General features: G+C 46.0%; 1 protein-coding gene across 3 annotated transcripts; it reads right to left on the reverse strand.

Annotated features, from left to right (window-relative positions):
* Window positions 1-189: 189 nt before the first annotated feature.
* ANKDD1A (ankyrin repeat and death domain containing 1A) lies at window positions 190-12,533 on the reverse strand. 3 transcript variants are annotated; one of them, XM_005521627.3, is made up of 15 exons: window positions 12,456-12,533; window positions 9,984-10,087; window positions 9,259-9,357; window positions 8,590-8,688; window positions 8,032-8,136; window positions 7,693-7,791; window positions 7,203-7,301; window positions 5,992-6,090; window positions 5,552-5,650; window positions 5,235-5,333; window positions 4,565-4,663; window positions 3,172-3,267; window positions 1,961-2,162; window positions 1,152-1,283; window positions 190-913 (listed from the first exon to the last, which is right to left on the reverse strand). In XM_005521627.3, exons 1-15 carry the CDS (start codon window positions 12,487-12,489, stop codon window positions 852-854), a joined length of 1,527 nt encoding a protein of 508 aa, XP_005521684.1. In that variant the 5' UTR covers window positions 12,490-12,533; the 3' UTR covers window positions 190-851. The 3 variants fall into 3 exon arrangements, with proteins under 3 accessions (XP_005521684.1, XP_087919046.1, XP_087919047.1); XM_088062920.1 differs by having other exon boundaries at window positions 9,216-9,357; XM_088062921.1 differs by lacking the exons at window positions 9,984-10,087; window positions 12,456-12,533 and having other exon boundaries at window positions 9,152-9,283.
* Window positions 12,534-19,008: the final 6,475 nt, after the last annotated feature.

Genomic DNA, 19,008 nt, shown 5'->3' on the forward strand with positions numbered 1-19,008 from the left:
ATTTGCCTCTACAAACACCTCTGGAAATTAAGAAAACCACCCCCACCTGCTTGAATTCCTCTCAAACTTTAAGGTTGTACTGGTTTAGCTCTAAGAAAGAATGCTGTAGTGTTTTTTTAATAAAGATGACAAGATGTAACTTGAAAGGGTAAAATCTAGATTTATTGAAATACAGCCATTATTTTCCCCTTGAGATGCTGTAAAAAATAAATATGAAGGATTACATGACAAATGAAAAGATGTGTTGAAAAGGTTAGTCACCTATTTGATTTATAAACAGTATACGTTAATGTACATTTATAAACAGCATATGTTAATATTCTCAAACATTTTGTGAAGAGTCAAAGTATTAAAGATCACAAGCCCCTCAGGTTCCAAAAGAACAAAGAGTAGCTTTGATTTTGCTTAAGTTCTCTTATGGTGGGAGTGTATGGACATGCTAAGAAATAAGACATCCCTAACAAATAAGCAAAGTAAAGAACATTCCTGAAAACAGCCTTTGCCCCCATTAATTTAAAAACTTGACAATTGAAAATTTATATACAAAAATGTGCTGTAGACAAGTTACAGTAAAACTGTAATATTTCCTGATGCAGTATGACAAGTAAGGCTCACTCACCAAACTCATTACAGTACCCAGACCATTTGAAATTGCTGATAAAAATCTCCCTTCTGTGTAGGGGCATTTTTGACCATGAGCATTTGTTTTACCTTTGTCAATCCCTGTCCAAAATGATGCAGCAGTGCCAGCAGTTTGTATCAAGAAGCCCTTAGGTTGCATCTGCCTTCTCTCAGCAGCAGAGAAGTGTTTCTCCTGTAGCTCTTAAGACCAGCTGAGGATGCTCCTGATGTTACATTGCTGTGCACTTCCGTGGAGAGGTGGAGTCTGCGTTTGCTTTTTTCCGGATACTTTCTGTAAGAGAGAATGATCTGCTGCACAGAAAAATAAAGCCATGGCAGGATCTGTTAATTTTCAAACTTAAGAGAAAGAGGTTACATGCAATGGAAGCAAGGGGGCAGAGCAGGTGCTTTCAGCTCATGTGAGTTGGCTTCACTGAAGTTTTCCTCTGTGTATGTTGTCTAAGCACAGAATTTGGGTAAATTAATTCCACTAATGCTCAGTGTGCATTGAAGGAAGACAAAAGTATTACCTGCTAAATCTCTTCTCCCAATCCCCACCAGGCCTTCATACAGTCCCTTGATTGGATTTTCTCCTGCAGTGATCACACCATGGAGCCAGATCAGCAACATTCTGTGGCCGTGTTCCCTGTAGCTTTTAGTGCCTGGCAGGATCAAAACACAGATGAAATCACACAGAGCAGATTTCTGCCCTGGTGGGTTTGCACACCCCTCCTTCCTCTCTGGATTTCACTAGGAGGCTGTAAAGCACAGTTTTAATTCCTGGTTGTGATGTGATTGCTGGATTTGTGTGGAACTTAATGAAGTGGCTATGGCTGAGCTTGGGTTTGTTGCACAGCCTTTCATGGCAATAGAGTCTCTGCCTTCAGAGCACAGCTTGGCCCCTTGCTCACATCATCCATACTACAGAGTTCTTGCAATAGCCAAATTAGCAATGATCTGTTTCTAACCCTCAGACCCTGCTTCTGCTAATGTATTTCTTAAATGCTAAAGAATTCACTTCACTGCCTTCTTGCTACTCAAAAGAAAAAAAACAGCAAGTTTCTTCTGTTCTATAGAACAAGAATTGTAGCGAGAACTTGCAGGCCTGCCAAATGTCTCATAAGGAGTGAGCAAAGAACCACTAATTCCCCTGCTTGTGTGCTTTATTCCTAGACAAATTACAGTGTGTAGTTAATTCCACATTCAGTAAAACCAGAATTTTTAACCTAATCCTTTGGTTGCTTTAAATAAACCAACTGGTTTTCTTCATTCTTTGCTCTTACTGCAGCTTTATCTCCTAGAACCAAAATCCAAGGAAAGAAAGGAAGCTTTTTAATACCTGTCCACTGTTGCTCAATGGCCCTAATATGGTCATCTGTGAATTTCCAGTAATGTGCCAGCTTCTTCCATTCCCCGGGTTTGAGGTACTTAGTGGCTAATCTCCACATGACTGAGCGAATGTGCTGTGTTTCCAGCCTGTGATCCTGCTTAAAGGTCAAGTGCTTTGCCACCCATGAGCCAGAGCCGCTGTTCAGGTTGTCCTGCAAAGCCAGAACAGGGGAGTCAGGTGTGGTTCTGCAGCCTCCCACATCCTCAGCTCTGTGGTCCCTGTGAGTCCCTTCTGGGACAGCTCGTTTTTTTTATTGTCTTTATTCTCATTTCACTCTGTGCTCATCAGGGTTAAAATGCTGTTAATGGCCACTTCCCTGTGGAAGCCCATGCAGATCATGATTTGCATTTCCACACTGCCTTTTATCTGGGGTTTGGGGCACAATCATTTAATTAAATCTGCTTCCCTGCAACATCAGCTCTGCTCGTGCTCACAGCGCTTGCATGCCAGGCTGCAGAGGCTGCATGACATTCTCTAGGGCTGCATGGGAAGCCAATGCAAAGGCCTGATACACTGAGAACGACTCCCAAAGCTGCACCTGAGTCACAGGCACATGCCCTCCTTTCCTTCCTTTTCTTCCCCTTCTAGAGATCTGCTATGGGAAGACAACCAAAATCTTAAGAACGTGCAAGGGATGCGACATTGGTCTGTACTTTCAGCTCATTCTGCTCAGCTTGGTTTGGGCACAGGCTTGGGGTACGAAGGGTTTCAGAGGGGAGACTGGGGCTGAGAGGCTGCACTTTGAGGGAGAAGTTGGTTGTATGACTCCAACCAGAGCTGTCTCCTTCCACTGCTGAAAAACTCTCAAAATCCCATTTTGGTGGCCTGAGGCCAAGCATTTTTCCACTCAGGGCATTGACAGTTTCTCCTTCTGGGAAGAGGAATTAGTTCTGTCCCTTTGGGAGCAGCTGTTAATTTTTGGAAACCCCTATTCCCATCAGCGCTGCCTAGTATTTCTAATAACAGAGGCCTTTTTAAATAAGGAAAGCCTTAATTAGATGCTGTTGGCATGGTGAGGACTTCTGTTTTTCTTAAGTAAGGGGATGAAAATAGAGGTCAGGCTGTCATGGGATGTCCTGTATTTCTTTTTCTTTGGCAGCTGGTATGTGAAGTCTCAAGGGACAGGAGAAAGCAGAGGAGCTGTTGTGTAAGCTACTCACCTTCTCCCATTTGTAAAATCGATCAGCTTTGATAATCATGTCCACCAAGATGATGTGATTGCCTCGGGCAGCAACATCCAGAGATGTTTTCCCTTGCTGAAATTAGAAAGGCAAAATGAGTTGGAAAAGACTTTGCACCTTAGGAGGTACAATCTCCATGCCCACCCAGAATCTGCAGCAGCAGGCACATGGACTATTGAGTAATACACCCAGCCAGGACCTGTTCTCCACCTGTGAACACCTCAGATGTGAGCTGGTGTCAAGCTCCTGCATTCAGGACATGGGGAGTGATTTTCCAGGCTCTGCAGCATCTCCTCTGTTGCTACAAGGGATCTGCCTGTTTTGCAGGAGCCACTGGAAAAGTTTTCTGCAATCCACTGACATGACAGCAACCATCAGAGGACCAGCTCAGCTCTGCAGTCCAAGGTATTTCATAGCCTTTTGCATAGCAGGTTTGCTGACACATGAAACCAAAGTGATTTATACAACCTCATTAACTTTATAGGCTCCAGATACACATGATTAGAAATGGTCTCCTAGAAGCACAGGCTGATGGGACTATGAAAATGTGACTATGTTCCTTTCATGAATATGATTTTGGTTTGGGCAGGGGGAGATTTGTAATTCTATCTAAAATCAGAAGGCAGAAATGAACGAGATTTGAAAGTTGCATGAAGGAAAGCGAGCCAGCCCAGACACCAGGCATAACAAGAAGAACAGTTCTAGCCTCAGATGTGAACAGAAACCAAATTTCATACAGAAAAGTGTGAATGTGTCCCCTGTGCTGAGTGTCACTGCAGTTCCACAGAGTGCTGAAAGGTGACAAGCATTCACCACAACTGAAGGCCAGTTTAGCCAGGTGGCCTCAGGTCTGCACTTGCTCTAACCCACTGTAAATGGCAAACACTTAATCCCTGCCCAAGGCCCTCCAGCATTTTTTGGGCACATACTACATTTTCAGGCCTCTTGCAATTCATTCTGTTGACTTTCTTAGATGGCAAATGCCCCAGAACTGTGCCAGATCTATACCAAACAGATAATTTCAACCTATCAGAACATGCATGCAGTAATTTTTCAGGTATATTACCTATCATTATTTGAGGAAATCTTTGATATTAGTGTTCATAATACAAATAGAAGGAACTACAACAACTTTGAGAAGGAAAGTGTTGCTCATTGTGTTATGTATTTTTTACCTAAGAACCAGTCACTTCTTTCCTGGAAAACATATCAAAATAACCTACTCAGCTGTGTTTTAAGGGCTTATCCCTGGAAATATCCAAATTTCAATATTACTAGCCTTCCTTGAAAATGATGAAAAACATTAGCAAAGACTATTTGTATTTTCCCTCCAAACTCCCACAGAATGTGTTTCACCCATGGAGACCTTTACCTTGTCGGTTAGCTTCAGATTAACTCCTGCAATGAGAATCATCTCAGCAATGTCCTGCCTGCCGTGCTCTGCAGCGATGTGGAGTGAGGTCTGCTGCCTCTGCAGAAGGAGGGAGAAAGGACTACACTTCAGAGAATGACAAGTGTGAAGATGGAAGGACACAACACTACCAGGAGGAGCCTTGGGACTGTTTAATGGAAACCAGTAAAATTGAACGTAAAATGTGTCAATTTTATAGTATCATCAGGAGAGAACATCACTACAAGTATGAAGATTAACTGGAACAAGCTACACAAAGCCTCTCATTCAGAAAATTACAGTCTAGTGAGACAACCAGCTACCTCCAGGCTTGCTTCCTATTCTCAGCCCTCCAAACACTTTGCAGAATATCTTTCATCTTGAAATTTCTCCTACCTGCTTCCAGCAAGGAAGAGAGGGCTTGATTATGCAGTGTTGCAGGGGACATAGCACAGCCCTCATGTTGAATACCATCAAGCAATTACCTCACTGCAACACTTACAATCATTTCACAGGTTTCACATTTCCTAAGATGCACTTCCAGGTTCTCCACATTTTAAAGTACCCCTCTTTAATCCTGTCCCCAAGGTGATAAAATCCCCCGTGAAACTGGTTCAATTTCAAACACAAAGAACAGGAGCTGCAGTCTTACATTATCTGGAATGTCAAGGTCACACTCTGCACTGATGAAGAGCTTCACCATGGCTGGGAAGTTCTGCAGGACTGCAATGTGTGTTGCTGATGCATTTTGCTGTGGAAAGAAGATCCTGCACTTAGGGAGAGCTTAGCTCATAGCACTGAAAGGACCACGCTGTGCCCAGCACGTTCTGTTCTATCAAAGCTGCCAGTCTGCACTGGGGGCTGATGGGGATACTGCAGCACTGGTCCAGAGTTGCTTTGTGCTCTTGAGCAGCTCCACAAACTGGTTTCACCTTTTTGTTAGTGGTGAGAGCATTGAGAGGAACTCACATGATTGAGAGCATCCGTGTGGATTCCTGCACCCATAAGGATCCTGGCTATCTCCTCATAGCCATGCAGTGCTGCATAATGAAGGCAGTTCATCTTTTTCTGAGAGGGAATTCAGAAGAGAGGAGTGTTACTCAGGGATTCTTCCCAGAGGCTGTAGTTGTTACAGACCACCCACAAAATGCTCCCTGCTCCCTCCTGCAAGAGTCCTATGGCCCAGTAATGACAAATTCATGGAGATTGTCTCCAACCAAACCAGTCCCAGAGCGCTTCACCTGCCTCTTTGTATAAAACCACGTTTACCTTCCTCTAAACTCCCTGTGCTATTCCTGAATGCAGGGCTCCACATGACCTCTCTCTGTAGTGGGAGCTGGGAAGCCACAGGTCTGGGCATAAATCCACAAAGTAGGGTTTGGGAATGGAATCACCTCCATGGAGCTTACCTGGGTTTGGGCATTGACATCAGCACCTGCTTCCACGAGCAGCTTCACACAGTGGCTGTGTCCCCCCTCAGCAGCCAGGTGCAGAGCCGTGAGTCCTTCCTGCACAAAGCAAGAAAGGACACAGGGAATACTTCTGTGGACAAGGCTGAGACAGAGCAGCAGAATGAGTCAGACTCTACCCCATCTTCTGAATCCATGACATGTTACAGTACTAGCTCTGAGGGCCAGGGATCTCCAGTTGATACAAAAATACAGGACACAATTATCTGCCCTGGACATACCAGAGTACTGCTCTGTCCTGAGCGTCACTGGCTGTGGGCCACAAGACAGACATCGTGTTCACCATCTTTCCTCCCCTCCAGCCCATCAATAAACCAAAAAAGGATTTCACATGGACAGTGAAGACAAACCATTTTCCTGGAATAGTCCAGAGACAGAACTGGAAACCTGTGACCCTCTATCACTGGTTTTCCCTTCTGAGGGTTGCAGCTCACTTCATTACAAGAAAACAGAAGCAAGCAAGCAGAATTCCTAAGTGATTTAATCTGGTTTTATTATTGCTCTTTGCACAAGGGGCAGGAGTAGACGAATGCTGCCAGTTACCACAGAAGGTGGCTCCCCCTTTCCTTCAGATCTTAATCACAATCAAATACACTTTTCAAAGACAGTAACCAAATAAGACTAAAAAAAATGCTGATAAACTTAATTGAGAGTGTGCCCTGGAATAAATAATAGTGATACTAAGCCAATATTTGCTGTCTAAGTCATTAACTGTGTTCCAGCCACATCATTTTCCAGAGCAGGTCTGTCAAAAGAGAGATCTCAAACAGAAGGTCCATATGTTTAGTGACTAAGTCAATACTTTAAAGCACGGTGAAGTTTAGTTTAAAACACACTCAATAACCATTTAGGCACTTGAATGTACAAGGGTCAGGGAGAGAAGGGAGATTAAATGGAGTGATAAGGTAGGTGAGCAGGAAGAAAAGGCAACACTTTAAAGCTGGAAATTGGTCCAAGACGGATGTCAACTTTCACTAATACTCTGCAAGTGTGACCTGCCTTTACCCACACAGGCTTTAGATAAAATCAGCTATTTTCTAGGCCTCTCCTGTCAATACTGTCTTTTCAGCATGATGACTGTAGCAGGAGAGTATTTCTAGGGAGGAAAGGGCAAAACTGATGTGGTTTTGATTTAATTTAAGTGTACTTACTGAGTTTTTTTCATCAAGGTCCACTTTGACATCTGTAATCTTCTCCAGCACAGAGAGATGTCCATTTTTAGCAGCTAAATGCAATGCTGTATTTTCTTCCTGAAAGTAAACATTACTCCATAAACATATGTCTCACAGGACTGAGTGTTTATATACCACAACCTTGCAGAGTATATCCAATGTGTCTGAAAAGGAGGTTGTAACCAGTAGCACAAATATGAAGCAATCTTCCTGCAGTTGCAGAAGCGAGGGAAGAACCCTTCCTACCTTAAACTGGAGCATGGTCCACCAGGCTTGGTGTGTATCCTGCCTGAAAAGCCCTGAAGAGAAATCATGAACTAAGCAAGAAAATGGCTTGAAGTGAATAGGGAAGAAAAACCCTGACATACCACAGCCATAGTAACAACCTCATTTGGTATTCTGTTCCCTGGTTTTCACATCCCCTAATCCTTGCACTTCACCTCCCTTGCATGTGGTTTTGTGCCTGTACCTTGTCTTTGGCACTGTGAGAACAACCCAGTCGAATGAGGAACTCCACCACCTCCAGCTGCCCGTACTCTGCGGCCAGGTGAAACGCTGTCCTGTCCATCTTTGAAAGGAAACAGAGAAACACAATCCATAAGGCTCAGAAAGCACATGATGAGATCATCTGCTGCAAGAAGCTTGACCAGAGCCAGAATCCCCATCATCCCTAAGCTCACTCTGCAGGAAGACTTCTGGAGTACCATCTGACTCTGATTCTCTTCCCAAGATCAAGGGCAACATTCCTGCTAAGCTCAGCAGAGCAAGACCAGACTTCATGAAATAAAGCTGTGAAAAGCCTTCCTACCTTGTCTGTCTCATCCACACACACGTCCTCCAAGTTCTCCATGATGAACTCTATGACCTGGATGTGTCCCCTCTGAGCTGCACAGTGAAGCACATTCCTGCCATTCTGGAGAGGAGACAAAGGACTGCTCATTAACGAGTTCAAGACTGTGGGACAGTCAGTCTCTTTTGACAACCTGTTCCTGTCAGCAAAAGGCCATTTCATCCCTCCCTGCACCTCTAGGGCTAAACTTCCTTGTGCTGTAGACAGCAAGTTATGACTGAAATACCTTTTCCCAGACAAGATCTGTTTTAGAATACAAGGACTGCTGATTCACTAAACCCATTTCCCATTTCTGTAACAGCTTCCACATCAGCACTGCACAAACATGAGGTACGGAAGCTGTGTGCCTCCCTCCTGAGCTCCAATTATTACACCTGTTTCAGGGATAAGTCAGAATGCAGATGGAAGTCCCCAGAGCAGATGCTGTCACACATGACTGAGCTCACAGGTAAACCTCTCTCTGTCCCCCATCACTGTCTAGAGCCAAGTGATAGATCCACATGGGGAGACCCTCACCCTATTGACACGGTTAATCTTGGCCCCAGCATTGACAAGGATCTGCAGGACTCGGAGGTGGCCAAACCAGGCAGACAGGAGAAGTGCATTCATTCCAAACTGGGCAAAAAAGAAGAAACATACTTACAGTTAAACTGCAGACACCACCATCCTCACCCTGGAGGGAAGCTGTCCTCTTAGCTTAATGAATTTTTCCAAATCTATTTGTTTCTTACTGGTATATTTTTTAGTTGCACTTTCTCCAATTACTATTATCCCTGTCACACAGCAACTGAGCAGAGATCTGCTTCTTGGCAGCTACTACCTATTTATTGGTGTGTATTAGCCTGGCTGTATGGGGGAGAGAAAACTTGTTGGCTGTCACAGTCATCCCACAAACCCCATCAACACAATCAGAAGAAGTCAAGCATCCCCGTGCTCTATGGAAAACTTCACAGATTCTACCAGCCTACACTGTGTATGCAAGGAAAAGGCCAAAATACAGCGCACAGACACATGTGCCAACAAGGTTTGTTCCAGCCCCTCGCTCAGCAGGTGCAGCGTGCCACCCTGTGCCACCCACCCAGGGCTAAGGTGCAGTCTGTAACTGCTGGCCTAGCACCCAGTCCCTGGCGCTGCCCCAGCACCGAACACATCTGCAGCACATGCAAGGGAGAGTCGCCTCTGTACACTGTCTTCATCATCCACAGGGACATCGTGATCCAGGAGCAGTCGCACAGCATCCACGCTCCCTGCTCCTGCAGCCCAGTGCAGGGCAGTCCGGTCTGTCTGGAAGGGAAGGACAGAGGCAGGGAAGGCTGATGTAAGCAGAGTGTGTGTATCCACCAGCCTTTCTGAAGGCCAAAATATCCTTAGCCATCTATGGAGCCAGAATTTTTTGCACTGTGCAGAATTTGCTTTGGACACAGCCCTCTGTCTTTGTTCTCCTGTCAGGCAGACAGGTTTTAGTCACCTTCTATTCAGGAACTGCAGTTCTGGACTATATTGACAGCACAGAGTTAAGAACATTGCTGACCATAAATGGACAGAAACACTAGGGATAGGTGCAATCCTGTATCTCCACGAACCTACTAGTCAACAAGGAAAGACCTGCACCAGAAACAGAGTTTGCCCCAAGTCTTACTTACAGAGACAGCAAAATCAAAGCCTTTCATGGCCATCATATCTATCTGGCACTTGCAGCTTTCCAGTGTGACCAGGATGATAGTGCTGGGGGTCTCAGTGTGTTGTGAAAACTTCTTGGTTGCCACAAGCCCTATTTGGCACTGGGCGTTGTATTTTAAAGCTTTGACAAATTAAGTAGTTAATGAGACGAGTAGTGTTAAGGAGCTGCAGTTCTGAAACACACCCTAAGCACTTCCTGCAGCTTGGAGGTGGAAAAACCCAGGACTTACATTGTTTTTGGCTTTGATGTCAACTCCTCTCCTGATGAGTTCCTCCATCCTGGCTGTATCATTTCGCTTCGCTGCATCATGGAACTCCTTCTCTGACTGAAGCACTGCAGTAGAGCAGACGAGTGAGCATTAAAACAGTGCTGGCAAGGATAACGGAGCAGCATGCTTCAACAAACCTCCCCTTCATCTCACCATCCCCTGTGGCTTCAAGGAAGGATGACTGCAGGAAAATTCTTCCAGCAGGAATCCCAGCCCTACAGATGTTGGCATGTTTGCTGGATTTATATTCTACCACTGTCTCTCCTTCCCTGACTACCCCTGTGCTGCATCAGTAGGACTCTTCCAGTCCTACCCACTTCTCTTCTAATTCAATGTCTCTGTGCATGGATTTGCTCCAGCTGCAAAACCTATTGATCCATGAGGTCCAGATCCTCTGGGCACCCTCTGAGGCCCAGAGTCAGTGTGAAGGCTCAGAGATGACACAGACCCTTTCCTCCAGCCTTCCACCTACATCCCACTGCTCTACAAGGAGGCCTTTACACATGGCCCCCCTCCAGGCAACCTGAACCAGCCAAGCAGCACAAAACTGCCAGCCTGGCCTGTGATTAGTGTTGCATCTCTTAATAAACCATGGCAGTTCTGCACATAATTTACCATGACTGGCAGAATTTGTCCTGCACAGTCAGGCACAATTTAAGAATGTTTTCTCTCCATGCTGGGCCCTGCCCGAGCAATCTTCTCCTTGATCGAATAAACCTTCCTGCCAAGAAACAAGAGCAAGGCTGTGACTGCCACAGCCCAACAGGGAGGCTCTGAAGGCTTTTGGCAAGGCTGGTGTCAGCATTTGTTGGACTCAGTCTCTGTCCCAGTGCTTTTGGGGAATTCTTTCAAGTGCTTGAGTCAGACCCTTGGCCTGTCACATCCCACTGGAGAGCTGGCCCAGATGCTCTGCTCTCTTCTACACTTCTGCAGAGCCCAGGCTGCAGTCTGAGGAGCTCAATGCAACTTCAGTTTGTTCCAACATATCAACTGCATACTAACCACATGCCATACAAAAGGCATCAAAACATATTACTGTTCCCACTCACACTGAGGGAGACAAACAGGGTACTTGCTGCCTAAATAGCACTATTAATCTCTTCAGAGGGCTCAGAAGAAAGGCATCCCTACTGTGGACTCTTAGAGCAACAGAGTTATAATCTCATCCTGCAGTTTCCATTCCCCTTGCCCTCAAACAAAAAAGTTTAGCTCAAGAAAAATACAAATTTTAATGCTAAACAGGATCATTCAATAGTGTGTTTATCCACTTAATGCCAGACACGGTCATCTGAGAATGAGTATTCAAGAGTGCTGGACCTGCTGCTACAATGAAGGCAGTAGGATTTGGACACTGATTTCTGCAAGAAATGGGATTTCCTATACTGTATATTAAGACTCTTATCACCTTGTCAACAGGATTGCATTTCACCCTGCACGGACCCTTCACTTGAGAGGAAATGTCAAGAGAAGTTGTGAAAAACACATTGAGTTTTTGCTAATTATTAACACCAGTGGCTACACACATACCACCTCCTTGCACATGCTTATCTCCCTTCAGTGGACTAAATCCTGTATTTCAATTAAGCAAATTTTGCTGACCCTGCTCTCCAGGTGACAGAAATGTGTTCTTACATTTCATGGTCACACAAAGCATAATTTTCAAGAGATGCCAAACCACCTTAACTATCCTTTGCACTAGCTGTGAAGATGTAGTAACAAATCTGGCATCGCTAAGGCTGTAGAAGCCACAATTCATTTATTTTCAGCAACACATGAGTAACAGTTTGATGGTCTGAGTTTCCTACTTAAGATCCCTAAGCTCTCTAAGTGTAAATGCATTCCTCATCATGGCATGTACCTGTCCAACAGCAACACTTCAGTGGATATTTAGCAGTTTTCATTCTCTTTCAAGCTCAGATTCCAGGGTATTTCACAGCTTACTGAATACGAATTCTGTTAGTTATCACAGTGTGGAAAACACTTTAAATTATTTACCCTCAGTGCAATGCACCAACTGACAGGCAGTTTATTATGCAAGAGATGTAGAAAAGCAACGAAGGAGGTGAAAGATGTACAAAGAAACGTGCAAAACCCATCCACTGGGCTCTACCTGGGGCTGCAGGACACAAAGACAATATGGGATGGGGACCGAGGGACCAAGGGGGTCAAAAACCCCAAGTGCGGGGTACCACAGTTATGTGCAGCATCTCAGCGGTGCAGGATGCTTTGGGGCAACAGCAGTCTTGATTCACGGGTAGGTTTATCCACCTGTTTTATTTCCGAGAGCATTTTCAGATGTCCGGTTATTTTTTAGGGCATCCCGGCTCTGCCCCTCAGCCCCGCCGGTTCCCGCCCGCCCCCGCCACACGAATCGCCCCTCACGGCGCTGCGACCCTGCCCCGCTGGGGCAGCCCCCGCCTCAGCCCCACTCACGGGTGTCGCCTTCTGACGCCAAATCGTCCCCCATGTCGCGACAGAGCGGCCCCGCCGCCGCCGCCTCAGGGCGGGCTGAGGCGCGTCCCTGCCGCCTCAGGGCGGGCTGACAGGCGCGTCCCCGCCTCCTGGCAGGCCACCTCGTCGCCGCCGAGCTGCTCTTTTGCTGCTCTTTAAAGCAAAATATCATAAAACAAGCCCATTTCCCGGCAAACACGGCGTTTTTGGGCTTTTTTGGGAGTACTTGAGCGGGGACATTCAGCTGCCGCCATTTCGGCCCGGTGCCGCCCGTCACCTCCGCGCCGCTCTGCTGAGTGCTGCTGCTTCGAGGTGATGGGTGGTTTAATTTAAAATTAATTTAATTCTGTTTCCAGATCAGTTGAGGAGGAGAGGGATTTCTAATCAGTAGGAAATACGGGGGGGTGTTTTTGTTTTTGTTTTCCCCTCAAAGCAGGGCTCAGGGGTTGATATTTCCCGGGAATGAGGTGCTCGTGTTACCACGCATCCCTCAGCAGGTGCAGGAGGGGGAAAAAGGACTTTTCCCTCAGAGTTTTAGTGAATTCTCCAGTTTCAGCGTCTGGTCTGGTTTTATCTTTTAGTTTGTTCCACGTTTTGATAATATGATAAGGAAGAAACCAGGGTGAGCTGAGGCTGGGGGGATAATCAGATCTGTTTCTGTGGGTCCCCCACAGTAATCCCCCCCTGTAATACTGCTTCCATCTCTGGGGGTCCCCAACATAAGAAGGACATGGAGCAGCTGGAGGGAGTCCAGAGGGGGCCACAGAAATTCTCCAAGGGTTGAAGCACCTCTGCTCTGAAGCCAGACTGGGAGAGCTGGGGGTGTTCAGCCTGGAGAAGCGACAACTCCGAGGAGACTATATATGAAACCCCATCCCTGGAAGCATCCAAGGCCAGCTTGGGTGAGGCTGGGATAGTGGAAGGTGTCCCTGCTCATGGAAAGTGGTGGAACTGGATTATCCTTAAGGTCCTTTGCAGCCCAGACCATTCTGTGATTCTTTGCTGTTGGTCTCAGGATAGGAGAGGTAACATCAGGTTTGTATCCCGTGCCTAGACCATGCTGGCCCACAGATGTGGTCTTTGTCAGGACTCCCTGGAGAAGCCCCCACTGGAGAAGCATCTGTGTATCGCTGATTTTGGCTGTGAGCTCACTCTGATGCCTGTCACCACATGAGGGTGCCAGTGCTGTTCACCTGCCACGGCTTCCTGCTCTAGCAATAAAGTCCAGGGCGCAGATGGGTCTGTTCCCTGGGCTCGGGACAGTTTTGGGGTACATCCCGATCTCGGGGACCTTTGTGTGGATCCGTGCTGCTCCTGTGAGAGAGCGTGGAGCGTTTGGTGTGTTGGGAGATGGGGGAAGATAGGCGATGTCCTGGCGGTAAGCAGATAAGAGCCCCTCTGCTTCTCCAAACATCCCTCTGTGCACGCAGCTACACCAGAACTGTCTTCAAGGCAGGGAGAGGCGGTTTCCATTTCACTGAAACCCATCACCAAGGGTTTCAGTAGCCAAGTGCTTGCTGATGCAGTTGGACCACTACAGCATGGCCTGCCCAGCTGTGAAATGGGGAGGTGGACCCTAAGCTCTTGAGCAAATACAGAATGTATGGGGGTTTATGAAGAGGTGCTGCTCTCAGAGATTTGGATTTGTGTTTTCTTTGCCTTTTATTCAAACTGAAGTAAAAAAAAAAAAAAAGAAAAAAAAATACACTGTCTCTGGTAGGAAAAGTGAACATAAGGTCTGTCTGGATAAAGGGGAAACCCTTTTGTACAGTAGCTTAGCGGGTGGAGCATCCTCCCTGAGGAAAGGGGAAAGCTGGGCTTGATCCTTGTTTCTGCCGGAGGGGAGATGCAAACCTCAGGCTACTTAAGACCCCAGAGAGCACAGTAAACAACAGGCTGCAAGCATGTCTGGTGTGGGGAGTTTTTCTTGCTCTTTCCTGTTATTTTAAATAATTAATGATTTGATGGAGCAGGGAGTGGAGAAGGCAGGTGTCCCGTCTCCCCGGAGAGCAGTCTGTGCACCCGGCAAGACAGAGTCTTGCTCTTTCTCGATGAATATTTAAGTGTCCTCAGACAAACTGGAACGGCGCCAGCAGGAATGGCTGAGAAGGGCTGAGCCCTTCCCACTGGGTATCCTAGTGCCTGGGGGCTGGTGAAACAGCCCTGAATAGGGCAGGGAATAATCCCTGCTTGCATGGACTGTGGAGGTACTGTGCATCCCAGCCTTCGGTTGGACCTCTGGCCCTTGCTAGCCTTTTGTTATGCTGTGAAATTTCCTTGGATGGAAAGCTATATGGATTTAACCTGCCACTGTTAATGTCATTGTCTTCCAGAGCTTGAATCAGCCAGGACTCGTCACTCATGGCTCTCCTGTGGGTTAATGCTGTTCTCGGAGGAGGAATAGCACAGATGCACTGAGAGTTCGCATCTGTTTGTGAGCTTGGATGCTTCCAGCAGGCAGAAAAAAAAGCAATGTAGGCAGTTCCTTCTGTCCTTCCCAAAATGGTATGTGTTCAGGGGTGGAAGGGACCAAGACTTTCTGCTGATACCAAGTACAGAATGCTGTGACGATTTATTAACGACACTGAATATTCTCCTAGCGATCCATTTATTAGCTAACAGACCTAAAAGAGCTCTTGGATTTTTCCACTAATGTTGTAGCATAAAGAATGACAGGGGAGGTGGTAATTTGAGCCCTTTTTGCAATATGTTCCAGACATTGACCCCATCTTCAGAATGGTGTTAAAATCTTAGACTTTATTTCACTTGAAAAATAATTTTAGCTGAGCCAGCTTTGTGCTGTTTCTCACTTAGAAGTGAAGGTTTCTGTCAGAGAATTTTGTGCTCTTATTTTGCATGCACAATTTTTATGTACTGCTTTAGGATAATCATTATTTTCGATCACATTCAAAAATCATGAGCCAGGCTGCTTAAATTCATGTAATTTTAAAATGTGCCTCCGTTAGCTCCCTGGTTTAGTTGTATACACTGTGATTTTCAAGCCAGTCAGATTTGCAGTTATCCATGTAATACAGCCCACAAACCAGTATGTGTTTATGCAGAAACAGTTGCTTACCTAGAGGTTTAGCAAATTGGACTTTAATTTATAATCTTCCTTTGGAAGCAGAACTGGAAGGTGACTCCTCCTGCCTGCAGCTGCCTGTAGTTTGGGAAGCCAAGCTTCTGCTTCTCTGGAGCTGCCCACAGCAGGGGAGCCTGGCTTGAGGAACGGCCTCATCCTTGGAGGATTGTCTTTTTTGGCATATGCTGCCACAGACAGGAAATTGAATATTGCATGGGAGAGGGGATGACCATGTTCCTCTTTCAGTGCTGATGGACTGTTTTTACGTGACAGGGTGTCAAACAGCCCAGTGTGCTGAGATAGCAACCGTGGGCTCTGCCTGGCAGCACCTGAACCAGATCTTTGGGCACTGTGGTACACAGCTGCCATGGATGAAGAATTGTATGTTTGTGCTTTTTGACCCTGCTGTGGGTATTCAAAAGGGACCAACCATGCCAGTTCTGTGCTCTTTCAGATATGTCTCATTAGAATGGAATACACGTTATTGCTCTGGGTACATGGCTTCATGTGTGGCTCCAGCTTATTTATTTTTTGTCTGGGTTTGGCTTTTAGTTATTCTGTAGACTAGGTTATTTTTGGTGCTTTCTTTGATAACTCTGTTCCTGTGACATGCTGCGGAGCCAGAACTCCTCTGGGAGCATCCCAGAAATGCACACAAACATCAGCCCTGTAGCTTCTAACACTCAACATATGAAGCTTTCAGAAGGCCTGGACACCTAACGGGACTCCACAAACCCACTCTGGAAGCCTGAGAAGGGTTCCAGCAATTTCCTCAAAGGCTGCATTCATTTCCTTGCATGGCTTCCACAGAGGAACAGCTTGTTAGAGAGACCTGTGGAACTTGGAAGCTTTGCCAGTAATAATTCAAACCAAATTCTGAAGTCAAATATTTAGCTAAACAGAGACTGTCTGATGACTGGGTTAAACACAGGCTGCATCTGAGTGAGCTCAACGTTTCAGGTTTTTGTCAGTGTCCATTTCATGAGCCTGTAATTCCATTTTTCCTGTCTTCCCAGACTCGGCTCATGCTGTGTAGTGTTTCAGACAGCACAGAATGAAGTATTTCAGCAGAGCTGTTGTTCCTAGCTCAGGAAGCAGCCTGAATCACAAAGTGATGTTCTTTGCTTTAGGCTTAGGAATAATCCAGTATTATGGTATCGGGAGGAAATTATGTTAGAGAAACTGAAGCATTTGTTTGTTTGTTGGTAAGAAGTCTCAAGGAACCAGGCAGAGATGTCAGAGAGGGTTGGTGAGTGAGCCTTGCCAGTGTGCTACATGGTGCTGACACAGACAGCCCAGTCCATATTAAGAGCAACTGGAAGTTTGAGCTGGTGATTTGGCACTTCCCTCTCCTGTCACTCTCACTTCCCAAAGCCCATAGGCCTTTAAATCCCTTATTAAAGATAAATGATCTTAAGCTTCTATATAGCTTTGAAAGTGAAGCTTACATGTAATTAGTACAACAGGGGTTGTTCCTGACCATCAGGCCACTCCTGTTGATCCCTGACCTCCACATGGAGCTTACAGGCATGAGTCCACTGCATCTTCCAACTTGATATATTCTCCTTTCAGCTGTGGAGAATTTGGCTCACATCTATCTTGCAGGAATACATGAGAGGCAAAAAAACACCTCCCCAGTATCTTTTGTATCTGAATGATACCTTAGAAATAATTGTCAGAGAGAAAATTTGTTATTTCTGTGATGCTTGGCTGAGGGAGGTCTATATGAGCCCACTGTGTTCAGATTTTCTTAGTGCCTGAGTACCAGGTTTGACCAGTAGCTGGGAGATTAGTGGTTTGACAGTCTGTGTCTCATGGTGGTGATCAGGTTGCAGTGGTCATTCTGTCTGTGCTTTGAACTGTTTGCCTTACTGGAATCACGGAACCTGGTCTTTCAAAGCCAGGAATGTAACAGTAGTATGGTCTTAAAACATCTACTGTGTGACCAAAAACAAATGTAGCAGGAAAGGATCTAAAGGGAGAATATTCTTTCTTGAATTTAAGAAGAGAAATGTGATGGAGCTGGAGTCACTGCCGTCCCTGGTTTGAATGTGATGATCAGCTGAGCAAGTGTTTGGTTATGGGCGGTGGGAACGGCTGCCTTGTATAAACCAAGCAATAATCAGGACACTGAATCCTAATCCCCTCACTGACATGCCTGCAGGCAATGTTTTTATTCTCACTTTACTGCATGTGTAAAAAGAGGGAAGGTCCTCTTCTTCCTGGGCCTCTGAGGATTGTCTGGCTCTTAAAGGCAATCTCTCCCTGTTGTTTCCAAGACAAAAGTGCAGCTGAAATGTAAGATCTTTTAACCATAAACCCAAAGTGCTGAAACCTACTTCCGGAGGCACAGCCCTGAGCTGCTCTTATGCCACACTGAAGGACTCAGTGCAAAACTTGAAGTGAAACAGAAAATTGTGTTTGAGGATTTAATAAAAGTTAAGTGGAAGCAAAGGGTTGCTCAGTGATACCATCACTCCCTTCTAATCTGACCCCATGGAAAATCATGGAGTCCAACAGGAGCAGGCAAACACAGTGCAGCTTTGGAAATGTTTCATTTCTGTCTCTCAGCAATTTTCTTCCAGAGGCCAAAACATCTGTCTCTGCCTCCAGCCACATGCAAGTGCACCGAGAGAATTTTGTTCCAAGCCTAATGAGTAATTTTATGGTCTTGGAATTGGAGGCAGGGGGAGGGGCCTGGGACAGCAGCTAGAGTCATGTGTTCTGCAAGGATCTCTGCTGATGTCAAGTTGTAGCCTGATGATTTTTACTTTACTGCAGCCCACCAGGCTTCCCTTTAAAGTCCTCTGCTAGAGTTGTTGTTGATCAGTGCAGGAATAGCTCTGACATGGGCTTCTGCATTCCCAGGGCTTCTTCACTGCGGGGCTCAACAAGCAGCATGGAAAATAATGACATCAGTGGAGAGGAGGTGGGGGAGCTCAGCTGGGCGTCAGCTCCACTCTGTGTGTGGAGAGAGCACACGTGAATGCAGAAAGCACACTTTGCCTATCCTGCCTCTGGCTTCAGAGCTCAGGAGGGATGAAGGAACCAACAACCCCAGGCAGATGTGTAATCACATCACTCAGGCGTTGAGCAGATGGTGCTGAGATGTGGTGATACATGTGGTCTGAGAACAGGTATAGAATGAAGTGATTAAAATTGTCACTGGTCTCAGCAGTGTTTTTAAAGCACAACCCCAGCTTTCTCTTTGAGAAGGACAGGTTTATCTGTAGAGAGAGATAATCTGTACACAGCACAGGAAACAAAAGGCGGATGTTGTCCTATGTTTATGATATATTTCCACCACAGGGTCTTCCTTTGGGACAGGTTTGCAGATCCTAGGCCCCAGAGCAGAACTTGCACATGGAGGGACCATGCTGTGTTTATCCAGGGCAGATTATACTGAGCTCTTCCTCCACCTGTCCAAGTTCTCTTGGTCTGAAAAGCAAGTTT

The sequence above is a fragment of the Pseudopodoces humilis genome, chromosome 16 (assembly GCF_049639895.1).
Source record: "Pseudopodoces humilis isolate 2021_Gansu_Grassland_sample_001 chromosome 16, ASM4963989v1, whole genome shotgun sequence".
Taxonomy (NCBI): domain Eukaryota; kingdom Metazoa; phylum Chordata; class Aves; order Passeriformes; family Paridae; genus Pseudopodoces; species Pseudopodoces humilis.

Coding starts and splice junctions, on each gene's coding strand:
- ANKDD1A (XM_005521627.3), bottom strand. CDS start 12,489: ATGGGGGACGATTTGGCGTCAGAAGGCGACACCC. Junction 8,137..8,589: donor AGATTAACCGTGTCAATAGG/GTGAGGGTCTCC, acceptor TCTCCTCTCCAG/AATGGCAGGAATGTGCTTCA. Junction 4,664..5,234: donor ACCTTGACATTCCAGATAAT/GTAAGACTGCAG, acceptor CTCCTTCTGCAG/AGGCAGCAGACCTCACTCCA.